This window comes from Heloderma suspectum, chromosome 5 (assembly GCF_057233095.1).
Source record: "Heloderma suspectum isolate Gila_16-S chromosome 5, 16-S_ref, whole genome shotgun sequence".
In the NCBI taxonomy this organism is placed as follows: domain Eukaryota; kingdom Metazoa; phylum Chordata; class Lepidosauria; order Squamata; family Helodermatidae; genus Heloderma; species Heloderma suspectum.
The window spans coordinates 157179605-157192537 of record NC_139462.1 but is presented as its reverse complement, the minus strand read 5'-3'; the positions used below and the strand labels follow the sequence as shown (position 1 = coordinate 157192537).

Sequence of the window (12933 nt, the reverse complement as noted above, 5' to 3'; positions counted from 1 at the left end):
TAATCTTGTTTAATGTTATTTTAATATTGCTGAAGGAAGCATTGGTGGCTGGGTTACAGCAGATGTGAACAGTTCTGTTTCCCTAGGCAGAACCCAGGTGCCTGGCTAACACTGAGCTGATTTAGATGCCGTGTTCCCTCTTCAAACGATCCAACATCTCTCTCAGCACTATAATGCAGATCTGAATCAACATTGTACATATCATGTGTTTTGTTATCTAAAAGTGAACTAACAGGACATCAGTTTGCATGTCCAGTATCTGTGCTTCCTTCTACAGTTTCACAAGCCCTATGCTGCCTTCCACACTCCATTCACTCAGTCCCCAGCCCTCCTATGTTGAGGGGAAGGTCTGAAGTGGGGGGTTTCTACTCATGTTCAACCCCCTGCAGACCTTCCAGCTCAATACAGGATGGTGAGGGATATTAACAATGGGATATTGGGGCGGGGTTTGATTGTGCACCCATGTCCCCTCCCCACATTTAGCCTCTGCTCATGAGTAGGCTGGATACCTGCAAAGGGTGACAGATGTTTCTGGTATCCTTATGACTTACCCAGTCCTGCAAGCTGCTGTGGAAGTAGGGGTGTGGCTATGAGGAAAGGACTAAAATACCCTTTATTGCATATGTATCCTCCTGTCTTCCTTGAAAGAGCTCAGACATGGGGTTATCCCATTTTTTCCATTTCAGTGGAAAATAACACCAGCAACTGCTGAAGGGGGGTGAAATAAGACCTTTGCTTTTCAAAGTGGTCTTAAGTCATCCTTTTGGCCTGACCACACAGTGACAGACTAGGAGGAGAGCCAGGTACATCCTTCTTTTGTTTCCACTTGTCTTACAACAGGAGAGTTATTTGGGATTTCATAAATGAGATTTCCAAGTTACTCTGCTGTGAAAGGAAAAGATTAAAATGACTAACAACAACGTGTTAACTTGATGCCATTTCTGTCTGCAGTGTTGATGATAGGGCTCCCTATCTGGCTTTGGGAGCGGTGAGGAACATTTCGCTAAACATCTCCATTTCCAACCTTGGGGACGATGCATATGACACGAACATAGCCTTCAACTTCTCTAAGGAGCTGTTCTTCATCAAAATGTGGCAAAAGGTAGGAACAGCAAGTCAGTCTGAGGACAGGCGAAGCTGTGTTTTTGTTTATCTGAAGGAGATGAGCACAATTCTAACCACTCTCATTTGACCCACGGTGTAACCAAGGGAGCTTGACTCCCCTATTCATCTTGACTGAAACTACTTCATCAGCTTCAATAAAGCCTTCTGTACAGAATGACACTTTATGTAGGGTCCCCCCCCCCAGTCTTCAAAGTCAGGGCTGGACCAAGGTGTTTTGCTGCCTGAGGCAGAATAACAAATGATGCCCCCCACCCCACCCTGCCCCTGGCTCAAGTCACAGTGCATAAGCCAGTCAAGTTATTTTGGCATTTAAAGCCAGTTGACGAAAGCTTATTATGCTGTAATACAGTTGTGAGTCTTCAAGATGCCACAGTACACTTTGTGGCTTTTGAACACAAAAGAAGAAGAGGTCCCTATGCTTCTTCACATCTGTTCACCTTTCTCTAGCAAGTGCAAACCCCTGCTGTCAAGGAGGACTATGCACCCACCAGAGCCTGGCCTCGTGGATCTTGTAGCCAGCAAGTGCAGTCAAGACAGATGCTTTCAAAGCCAAAGAGATCCAGACACACTCAAGCAAGTCAAGCCAAGCCACACTCCACGCTTACATATCATCTTGCCCCTAGTCCAAACATTGCTGCTCATATCCTTTTTTGCTGCAGTACCACTTTTGTCCCCCTGACCCAGATAAGGGGCCTGGGCCAACTTGGAAGAGGCAACAGGTAAGGAAGGCCTTTAGCACGCCATTGAACCTGTTGGCAGCCAGCCTCCCCCTTGCCAGGAGCCTCACTGCCTACAATGGCAACGTGGAGTAATTGGCTGGGCACCTTTTTCTGCACAACCAGGCACCAGCTTACAGTGGTGCTGTTAAGAAATTTTGGATGCTGGATGTAATAATCTTATAGCCCCCTTTATATCTTAAAATGCATCACTTCACTTCAATTGGCAGGTGTACCTTCCACACGGCACAGCTGCTACATTCTTGATGCTAGAGCTGTTATAATATTTTTTAAAAGATTCCACATGAGTGCAGAGTTTCACATTTTAAACCCACTTAAGGCACAATCCTATGCATGTTGAGAAAGAAAAAAGTCCTACAACTCTCAGCATGACCCAGCCAGTCATACTGGCCAGGGGATTCTAGGAGTTGTAGGACTTTTTTCTATCTAAACATGCATAGGATTGTGCCTTGAACTCATCATGTCACACTAGCATAACTACAGGAATAATAAAGGATTTCTTCTGCTGCCCTGATGGTGAACATACTTACTTAGGAGTAAGCACCATTTTGTTATAGGAAAGGATAATATATTCCAATTAAAATTTAAGTGTAAGTACCTGTTACCATGCACAGAGGTTTCCCATGGAACGTCTGGCTGGTTCACTGCTGTGATTATTTCATTGGGTCTGAAATGCAGTTATGCATGACTGAAGGAGAGGCACTCTATATATGTTTAGGGGCACTAATCATTATTGTACTTATTATAGTCTTTAAATATGGTTAAACGTCCCATACTATTCTTTTTCTGCAATACCTTCATCTGTATCCCCTTCTCCTGCCTTTTCTCCACCCTCCCTTCTTTTTCAGGCTGCAATCCTATGCACATTTACCTCAGAGGAAGTCCTATTCTCTTTTCCAGGAAGCCTTCCTTGGCTGACCAGCCTCAGTTTTATTGGCACTCTGTTTTTTAAAGAATAATTTTAATATCATGTTTCATTCTTTTTATCTTGTGTTTTATCTCTTGTTGTTCACGGCTCTGAAATCTGTTTAGATGTGGAGTGGTACACAAATGTTTTTAATTAATTAATTAATTAATTAATATAAAATATTGATCTCACTGAGGCCTACGTCTGAGTAGACATACTTAGGATTGTGCTGCAACTCTGTTTTTAAGGTGACAAAAGGCATGCAGGCACGCACCACCATGCTTATCAAAAGAACAGCTTGCTGGTTACTGCATCATATTTGCTTGAAAAGCGGGGTTGGACACTCCAAAATAAGTAGGGGCAGATAGAAATAGCTTTAGCACTCCTGTGCTGTTGCAGACCTGAAGCTGGATGCAAAAAGGCACTGCTGAATCCTCCTTAGCCAGGAAGGGCCTCAGGGTACTGCAGTTCTTTCCCCACCCACCCCCACTTTCAGATTCCAGCCACTCCGGTTGAAGAGAGAGCAAGTTCACTTTAGCCTCTCCTTTTATCTCCCGATCCTACTGGCATCTGGAGTTTTTTGGGGGGGACTGGGACGGCAACCTCAGGCAGCAGCAGCAGTTCATGCAGTACTCAGGAGAGAAGACACACAGACACAGTATCTCTCTCTCTCTCTGTCTCTGTCTCTGGCTTGTTCCTGCTGGCCGGCCATTGCTCCCGCCTTGTGCACTGATGACTGCAAGAGGTCAGCCAAGGCCAGCCTCTCAGGGTAGCTTGTAGGAGCCCCGCAACCCACAGGCAGGAGCAAGCGGCCAGCAAGTGAGGGAGCAGCTGGCTAAGCTGGTGGGCGGTAGCTCCAACCGTGGCTGCCCAAGATAGAAAGAAGCAGGGATGGGGTGGGGAGAGAAGGGCAATTTGCTGCTTTTTCCTGCTTCGGCACCTGATACGGGCACTTGACCCTGAGTAATGGTGGGGCCAGCCCTGTTAACAGTGTCGAATGCACTGGTTTGGTTGTGGGAGGGAAACAAGAATTCTTACTTGATTTCCCAGATGCTTCTTATATTGGAAGTGTTATTGCAAGCCAGCTTTGACAAATGTAAGAGGTGAACAGTAGACAGTAGGCTCATAGCTTCTCCCTGTGAGTTATACTAGACAGCCAGAACTGTTGGTCTGCACATGCTACTGTTTAAGTAGCATGTGCATTTCTTTTAAAATGTTTTAAAAATTTTAATTATGGGGTTTTATTCTTTTATCTTGTCGTTCACTGCTCTGATCTGGATCTGGAGCAGTATATAAATATTGACAATCAATCAATCAATCAATCAATCAATCAGGTGAGTTCACAGAAATAGAGTCCCAGCACCAAACAGCATAGTGGGATTCAATACCAGCTAGAGCAGGGGTGGGGACCCTGTAGCCCTCCAGATGTTGTTGGTTTCCATCATCATTAGGGATGTACGAAACACCTACCTGGCTTTGTGCCAGGCAATCCACGGTGGGGGGGAGGCGCTCCGTCCCTCCCCCCGGAATCCTCGACGGGTGGGGAGGCGATCCGGACCTCCCCCCCGGAATCCTGCCTGGCTGGCTCCGCTCTGCGGCCAAGCCGTGGAGCCGCTGGCCGGCTCCGGCCGCCTGCAGCCCGACATCCGGCCACTGGGCAGCCCTGCAGGGATGCAAATGGCGGCTGTCGTAGCTGCCACCATTTGCGTATGCTGGGGGTTTTTTACCCCCTGCCGTGATAGGCTATGTAAATACTTATGTAGCCTATCACGGCCTCCGCAGGGACGCAAATGACATCCCTATGTTAGCCGTGATAAGGCTACATAAGCATTTACGTAGCCTATCATGGCTATGAAGAGGAGGAAGCGAATGGCGGCCGCAGGACGGCCGCCATTCGCAAAGCAGCGCGGACGGGAGCAGGTGAGTGCTCCGTTTTGCGCACCTTCTGTGGGTTGGGGGTGGCGGGGACTTCGTCCCGCGTGCCTTGTGGGGGGTGGGGGCTTCGTTTCACAACGGATTTCAGGGGGCCAAATGCACTGGCATTCGGCCTCACTGAAATCCGTCGCGGAATTCTCTGACATCCCTCATCATCATCATCATCACCTTCATCTAATTTATATGCCGCTTTTCCACAAAAATTTGCCCAAAGCGGCTAACAATGCAACAGCAATAAAAAACAAGAAAGCATACCAATATATCAATTACAGTAGTACATCATTATAATAATAAACAACCCCAATAGTTCATTTCACTAATACTAATGTTACAACATTTCAGATTAATTACAAAACATGGCCAGTAGTGAGGGATGATGGGAGCTGTAGTCCAGCAACATTTGGAGGGTGACAGGCTTCTCATCCCTGAGTTAGGAGGTTGCCCCTTCCTTCCTTCCTTCCTTCCTTTGCATTTATAAGTTTTAATGGCTGCTTTAATGACTATGAACCAAGTAGAGAGGCCTGTCTTTCCCCCATATTGCCACCTGAAACACATTCTCAGCTGAGGTAGGTAAACCTCGGAGTAAAGACCACCCTGGCAGCCAGGTTTATAATCTCTTTTGGCTAGTTCTCCTGATGCACGGTAACCTACCATCCATTTTTGATTTGTTTTTTCTTGCGCCTGCTAAGCACTGCTTAGTAGATTAAATGTGCAATGCTTTCATCTGGCTATTACAGCTACAAGGACAATGACTGGCTCTTTGTTTCAAATGGCTTATGTAGACTTCTGAAGAAAGGTATATTAGGTGTATAGACACCAAATATCTAATATTATTATTTAAAGGAAAAATTATGCCCCGGCTCAGTAATTATTAGAGTGGCATTTACTTTCTGTGCAAGTGTTATTGTTGCTGGCTCTCATTTCCTTTAGAGTCTGAAATTTCATGAGCCATGTTAATGACATTTCTTGGCAAGCCCCCGGTTCCTCGTCATTGGGGTGAGAAAGGGCACATTGACTGATATTTAAAAGGCTTCATTTATTGAGCTGTTTAATTTTCCCCTTCAGTCTGTAGCCAGTCAGCATCAGTACTATGGCTACAGAATGAAATGGTACTTTCTGTAGCCTTATAGGATAGCAAGTCCTTAAAATGCACACAATTATGAAGAGGATTCTTTATGAGGTGGGCTTTTCAAGGTGGTGGGCTTGCATCTTTTGTTTAGTTTATGTATGTATTTATTTAAACTATTTCTGTGCCTCTTGATAACCTAAGATCTATAAGCAGTTTACATAAAACATACATATAATGCAGTATAAAAACCAAAGTAAAAACCATATAAAATAACGAATACATTTAAAACGTTGCAACAAAAACAGTAGAACGGAGGAGCAGTATTATAGATGATTACAAGTACCATTGCTGTTTTAGGAATGGCCAGTGCTGAATTGATAGTGCTGTTTTCCAGAAATCCTTTACAACTAACTTGGTGTACTTTCAATGTTCCTAATTGATTACTATGTGCAGAATGCATCAGCATTGTCTTCCCATGGGTATCCTAAGGATAAAGGTATCATCTGCCTTTCCCTGGGCTGCATCTGTATGCTTGGTTGGGTGCTCTGGTATTAAAAAATGCCCCCCCAAAACACTTTTTGAACATGGTCACGCAGATCAGGAGAGGCATATAATAATGCACAATTTGATCAGAAGAGGATTTGGAGGTGGGGTGTGTGTGTGTGTGTGAGTATGGCAGGGTGTGTGTGTTCCTTTGAAAGTAAATCCAAGAACATTTCAAAATGCAAGAAAACTGCTGTTTACTTGAAGTTTGTCTCTGTTCTCCTGGGATTCTTTCTGCCATTTGGCTTTGCAGTGAGTGATCAGTAGTCCACTGGAGTGTATTCGTATTCAAAATAATAGGACAATGTCTTGCCTTTGTGGAAGGAAGTTTTACTGAAATCAGTTATTTACTTCCCAGTAAATTGGGATCCTAGACACTTTTGAAGTAGGGTTCATATTCTAAATTAAACTGCTTAATGTCCTCTTAATGTCATTAACAACAGTAAACATTTAATGGCTTGTTTCTTTCTTTCTTTTTGAAAGAGCTGGAGGCATTGACCTCAGAGCTTATTTTTTTTGTAACAAGACCTAGAAGTTTATTGGCTTTTGCAAGAAAGGAGTTGCATCTTTCACACCAGAGTCTTTTGCTTGCTTTTGAGAGTAGCCGTTTGAGATCGTGCTGAGAGATAAATGGCATCCTGAATTGAAATCCCAACTGGATGATAATCCTATTTTTGTTGGAAACTGGCCATACACAATTACACACTGTATATCAATATGCCGTAATAGCAGGAACTGGTGCTAATTGTTCTCTTTCATCTATTTGCTCAGCTATCCTGTTTGGTAGTAACAGGATCAGGTGGGTGAGGGGAGAACTGCCTTATTGTTTTCCTTAGAAATTTTTTTTTTTTTTTAAAGATCCCAGTCCTGCTTTGCTTATTGAAGTCACCAAGGCTATCAGCCCTGTAGAGGTTACAGTCAGACTTGTGTTTAACTGACATGCATTTTGTCCTGAGTAAAAGCAGAGCTGTTAGCTGTGGTATTTGCAAGACTCCAAATATTAGAAGACCTTGTTCTGGTGCATGATTTATTGATGATAAAGGTGCCCTTAATGAAATTCCCCAACTCTTGATGCTGTCCCCCCATTTTAATCCAGTCATAGTGCACCTACCCTTTGTAGCCTTAAGGGGGTTGTCACAAAACTTTAGAAGCCCTGTAATTCAAGCACTGACTTGTTGAGAATGTTGATTTCTGAACTAGGAACCTTTGTAGCCTGATGGGGCTGAGCCCTAGCCTAGGAGCTGCCTGGGACATGTGCTCAGGTTTCAGAAGCCTAGTTTAGATGTCATGGTGCCTGATCACCAAATCATGGTTTGACATCAGGGGTGCCCTGTGGGATTGTGTATTTCTTTCCCAACTCATGTGAATTCCCCCCTCATGTCTCTGCTGAACATTAATTAAGTTCCAGCATCATGTCTGCACTAGTGTAATCACAGCTACTGTTAGCCATTGTTAGCTTTTAAGCCAGACACTGAGGCCAGATTACAGTCTTTGGTGTAGAAGCTAACTAGGGTTAGTTCACACTAGGGGTGTCCGTCACTAGGAAATCTGGTTCTTTTTTTACTTGCCAGAGTTCCAGGGTGTATATGACTCAATTTGCATTTGCAAGCAAAGATGCAGGCTTTTCACCAAACTCCAGGAAGTTTTTTGGTACATTTTTGGGCAGGTTCTGCAATTTACGCAAATCACAGCCAAATTTGCGTGAATTTGGCCATAAATTGCGCAAATTGTGCAGAAATTCATACAGATTGCTCAGAAATGTGCACAAATTGCAGAACTTGTGAAGAAAAATATGCGCAGAATGCCCAGAAAACCCCTGAACTGGTCCAACTCACTGTGGACTGAGTCGGGTGCTGCATTGGGAACTGGAACAAAGCCCAGGGGGCCAAACCTAGGAAAACACATTGAACTCCATCCCCTCAAATGGATTTCTCCGACATCTCTAGACATAACACTAAATTATCATTAAGTATAACCAGTCAAGGAAGAGGGAAGGGGTAGGAGTGAAGGGGAGAGGTGTGCAAGCCACCAGGCATTTGTGATACCCCCAAAACATGCTTGATGATTGGGCAGAGTGACATCTGAACCACACCATATAGCCTGTTTGGCTATAACTTCCAAATGCTCTGACAGTAATCTGTTTCCCCTTGTTTACCTTTAGTGCCATCTTTCTCAAGCTGGTGTCCCCCAGATGTATTGGACAACAACTCCCATCACCCCAGCCAGCACGGCCATTGGCTACATTTACTGGGGATAATGGGGGTTGTAGTTGAACACATCTGGAGGGCACCAGGTTGGAGAAAACTGTTTTAATCTTGAATCGTTGATGACACCACCATGAACATCCTGACTAGTAGGAGTATGTGAGGAAAATGCTCCTGTTTGTTTTCCTGGAAGCAAATTATTTTCTTTTTTCTTGTTTTGATTTCTCAGACTCTCAGTGCCCAGCAGCTTCATAAGGGGAAAATGGAATAATGCAAAGCCAGGATTTAGCACTACATGCAGATGCTTAAATCCTGGTTTAGCATTATGTGTGATTGTCTCAGAGCAATCGTTAGGAATGGGTGAATCAGTCGGTTTCTCTTTCTCCCACATTTGAATTTTTTAAATGTCTTCTCTCGTGAAGATGAAGAAATTTGTGAATTTGGGTAAATTCTTATAAAAACAGAATTGAAATGAAATTCTCACCCATCTGCACCAGACAAATCCAATAGATATAGTAATTCCCAGCACAGAGAGGACCATGATTTACCTGCCTGCCTTATAGCTGTTAAAGATCAGGAGCATGTCAGAAGAAAGAGGTGGAAACCCTAATTCAGCACTAACTTGGTGGAATACACAGGGATTCAAAGACAGACCTTTAAGAGCTAAGCACTCAAAGCCCTTGGCCTGCATGGATGAATCTGACAGTTTTCATTTCTCCACACTTTCAACTCTTTCTGAGCTCAAGTTCTTCTTCTTCTGAATCTGGAGAACTTTGCAGATTTTGGTAAATTCTTATTAAAACCAAACTAAAACAAAATTCTCAACAATCCCTAGCAATTGTGAGCAACTATCTGACCCAAGAGTGGAAAACTTGTGGCCCTCTGGATGTTTTGCCTACAACTCCCATCAGCCCTATCCAGTACAGCAATTGGTGAGGGGACATGTGAATTGTAGACAAAACATCTGGAGGGCCTCGGTCGCCCTGGTTAATGACTTATGCCAGGGAATGGATGGGGAGAGTGCAACCCTGTTGGTTCTTCTGGACCTCTCAGCAGCTTTCGATACCTTTGACCATGGTATCCTTCTGGATCGTTTATCTGGCTTGGGCTTGGGGGGCACAGTTTTAAAGTGGTTCTAGTCCTTTCTGGAGGAGCAGTCTCAGAAGGTGGTTCTGGGGGACTTCAGTTCCATCCTTTGGCCATTAGCCTGTGGGGTGCCGCAAGGTTCTATCTTGTTCCCCATGCTTTTTAACATCTACATGAAACCATCAGGAGGTTTGGGCTGGTGTGTCATCAGTGTGCAGATGATACTCAGCTCCACCTCTCGTTTCAATCTGCACATCCCAGGGAGGCTGTGGAACGCTTGAACCAGTGTCTGGAGGCTGTTTTGGGATGGATGAGGATGAACGAACTGAAACTTAATCCAGACAAGATGGAGGTATTGTGGGTTGGGAAACCAACCACTTCAGATGGAGGCTTACAACTGGTTTTAGATGGGGTTGCACTCCCCCTGAAAGACCAAGTGCACAGTCTGGGAGTCGTCCTGGACTCTGAGCTAACTAGGGAAGCCCAGGTGGCTGCGGGGCTCAGGAGTGCTTTTTACCAGCTTAGGCTGATATGCCAACTGCGGCCCTATCTGGAGAGGATGGACCTTGCCTCAGTTATCCACACACTAGTCATGTCCAGACTAGACCACTGTAATGCACTATATATGGGGCTGCCTTTGAAGACGGTTCAGAAATTCCAGCTTGTGTAGACTGCAGCCGCCCGAGTATTGGTGGGGGTGAGGTGATTTGATCACATGATGCCTATACTGTGCCAGCTGCACTGGTTACCGGTGCATTTCCAAGCCCAATTCAAAGTGCTGGTTTTGACCTTTGAAGCCTTAAATGGTTTGGGACCAAGTTGCTTGAAGGACCGCCATCACCCATATCAGTCTGCCCATACTTTAAGATCAGAAAGAGAACCCCTTCTCATTTGCCCACCCATGAGAGCAGTCAGGTGGGTGATTACACATGAGAGGGCCTTCTCTGCAGTGGCCCCACACCTTTGGAACAAGCTGCCATTGGAGGTCTGCTATGCTCCGTTAAGAAGGCCTTGAAAATGTATTATTTTACCTTGTCCTTCTCTTGATATGACTGCTATTTTTTCTGTTACTGCTGTTAACATTGTTGCTGGTTTTATTGTTGGCTTTTATTGTTTTTATGTTTTTATCACTTTTAATATTTTAACTGTTTTTATGTATTTTATTGTTGTAAGCCACCGTGGAAGGGCTCCTGCTCTGAAAGGTAGCGAAGAAATATAATTAATCAATCAATCAGTCAATTAATAAAGGCCACAAGTTGCCCACCCCTGCTGTAACCAAGCACTGGTTTTCACAAATGTGATAAGTCTGTGTCTGGGCTATACCACTTCAGATGGCAGGTGAGGGCTCCTCCATACAAAAACCAAATGTTAGGGAGAAGGTTTCTCACCTAGTTTTCTCCGTCATGGTAGTTTTCTCTATTTATTTTGTAAGAAATATTCCGTCATAAGACATACCCACACACACTCACTTTACAGTCCAGATACCAGTTTACCATTTCAGTGAAAACTAGGCTTAAGTCTTATCATGTAACACACTACAAATGCCTTTCAGCCTACTGTAACTAAAAAGGTTGCAGTAAAAGCTATCACCCGTGCCATTTGTTTCAAGCCAGGGCTTGAAATTTAGAAATGCACAGCAGTACATGACTGTAATTCGCATGTATCGTCTGCGCCACTTCAGGATACCTCTTCATTTTCCTTATGTGTGTGAACATGCTTTGTTGCTTTGAGTCACATTCTGTGACATTTAGAAGCCTATACAGAGTGGGAGAAAATCCTAAGAACTGGGAATTTGGCAACATGACTGTAGAAGTGTCCCCCCTGCCCCCAAGAACAGATAAAATAGATGGACAAACAATTCAGAAGACCTGCAGGACCCAGCTCATATCCCTTCTTAGTACAGACTCCACCAGATCCTGGACCAACTCTTAAACAAATAGAGTAATCCTTCAACCTTATATTCCATATGCCACAAAGAGAAGACTGTATGACTATGTTAGGAGCTTTTCTAGATGAGGCTATTAACGTGTTGTATCTACTTCCAGTTTCGTCCTGGAATTCAGATTGAATCTCTTCAAAGGGCTTTTCCTTTCCTGCCTTTCAAAGGGCCTTTCCTTTCCTATCCTTTCCTGCCTTTTTCCTGCCTTTCATACTTTCTGCTACATAACCTCTAAGTGGTGCTATGGTATAGTGGAATAACCAATTACACTAGCGGAGACTTGAATAAGACTTGAAGAGACTTGAATAACCAATTACACTAATGAATAACCTATTACACTAGTGGAGACTTGAGCTTTGTTTCAGGATGAAAAAATACTGCATTTTCCCTGGTCTAACACCACCATCACCCCTGCAAAAGTGCTGTTTAAAAACAGGAGCAAAGCTGGAGGGTCAAGACATTGTGCAACGCGCAAAAAAAGTGAGTGAGGAATGATTAGCAAACAATAAAAGCCTAGTGCAGAAAAGCCTGTTCATTTATTTATTTCATTTCATTTCTGTACCGCCCAATAGCTGAAGCTCTCTGGGCAGTTCACAAAAATTAAAACCACAAAGCACAGCATAAAATGATATAAATATGAAAGCTTAAAACCACAATACAACAATACAACCATAATAAAACCTAGCAGCAATGCAGAGATTTAAAATACAGATTTAAAACACCAAAGCTAAAAGACTAGGAAGCTAAAATGCTAAAATACTGGGAGAATAAAAAGGTGTTCACCTGGTGCTGGAAGGAGTACAACATAGGTGCCAGGCGAACCTCTCTAGGGAGCTCATTCCACAGCTGGGTTGCCACAGCAGAAAAGGCCCTCTTCCTGGCAGCCACCCGCCTCACTTCCTTTGGCAGGGGCTCATGGAGAAGGGCCACTGAGGATGATGTTAGGGTCCAGGCAGGTATATATGGGAGGAAGCGATCCTTCAGATAACCAGGCCCCAAGCCATTAAGGGCTTTAAATGTTAATGTCAGCACTTTGAATTGGGCCCAGAAATGGACTGGCAGCCAGTGCAGCTGGAAAAGTACTGGCGTAATGTGATCTCATTAGCCCATCTCTGTCAACAACCTTGCTGCTCTATTTTGGACTAGCTGAAGTTTCTGGATCGTTTTCAAAGGCAGCCTCCCATATAACACATTGCAGTAAACCAGCTGAGAGATTATCAGAGTATGGGTAACTGTAGCTAGGCTATCTCTATCCAGATAAGGGTGTAGTTGGTATACCATCCTAAGCTGATAAAAAGTGCTCTGTGCCACTGAGTCCACCTGTTGACTACTTTTAATAGTTCTGTTGATAGCAGATGCCCTTGACATATTGCAATGTATGGTGGGGG

At 44.1% G+C, this 12933-nt stretch overlaps 1 protein-coding gene across 9 annotated transcripts in view; it reads left to right on the top strand.

Moving 5' to 3' along the window:
• The window catches only part of ITGA9 (integrin subunit alpha 9), a 331280-nt gene that overhangs the window by 213753 nt on the left and 104594 nt on the right, over positions 1 to 12933 (top strand). For all 9 annotated transcript variants that reach the window (XR_014792283.1, XR_014792284.1, XM_084857953.1 and 6 more), the window contains one exon: positions 952 to 1102. Coding sequence is in view for 7 of the 9 variants with exons in the window: in XM_084857953.1 (XP_084714079.1) it covers positions 952 to 1102 (151 nt within the window). In the remaining 2 variants the exon portion in view is untranslated. The remainder of the gene's footprint in view (positions 1 to 951; positions 1103 to 12933) is intronic.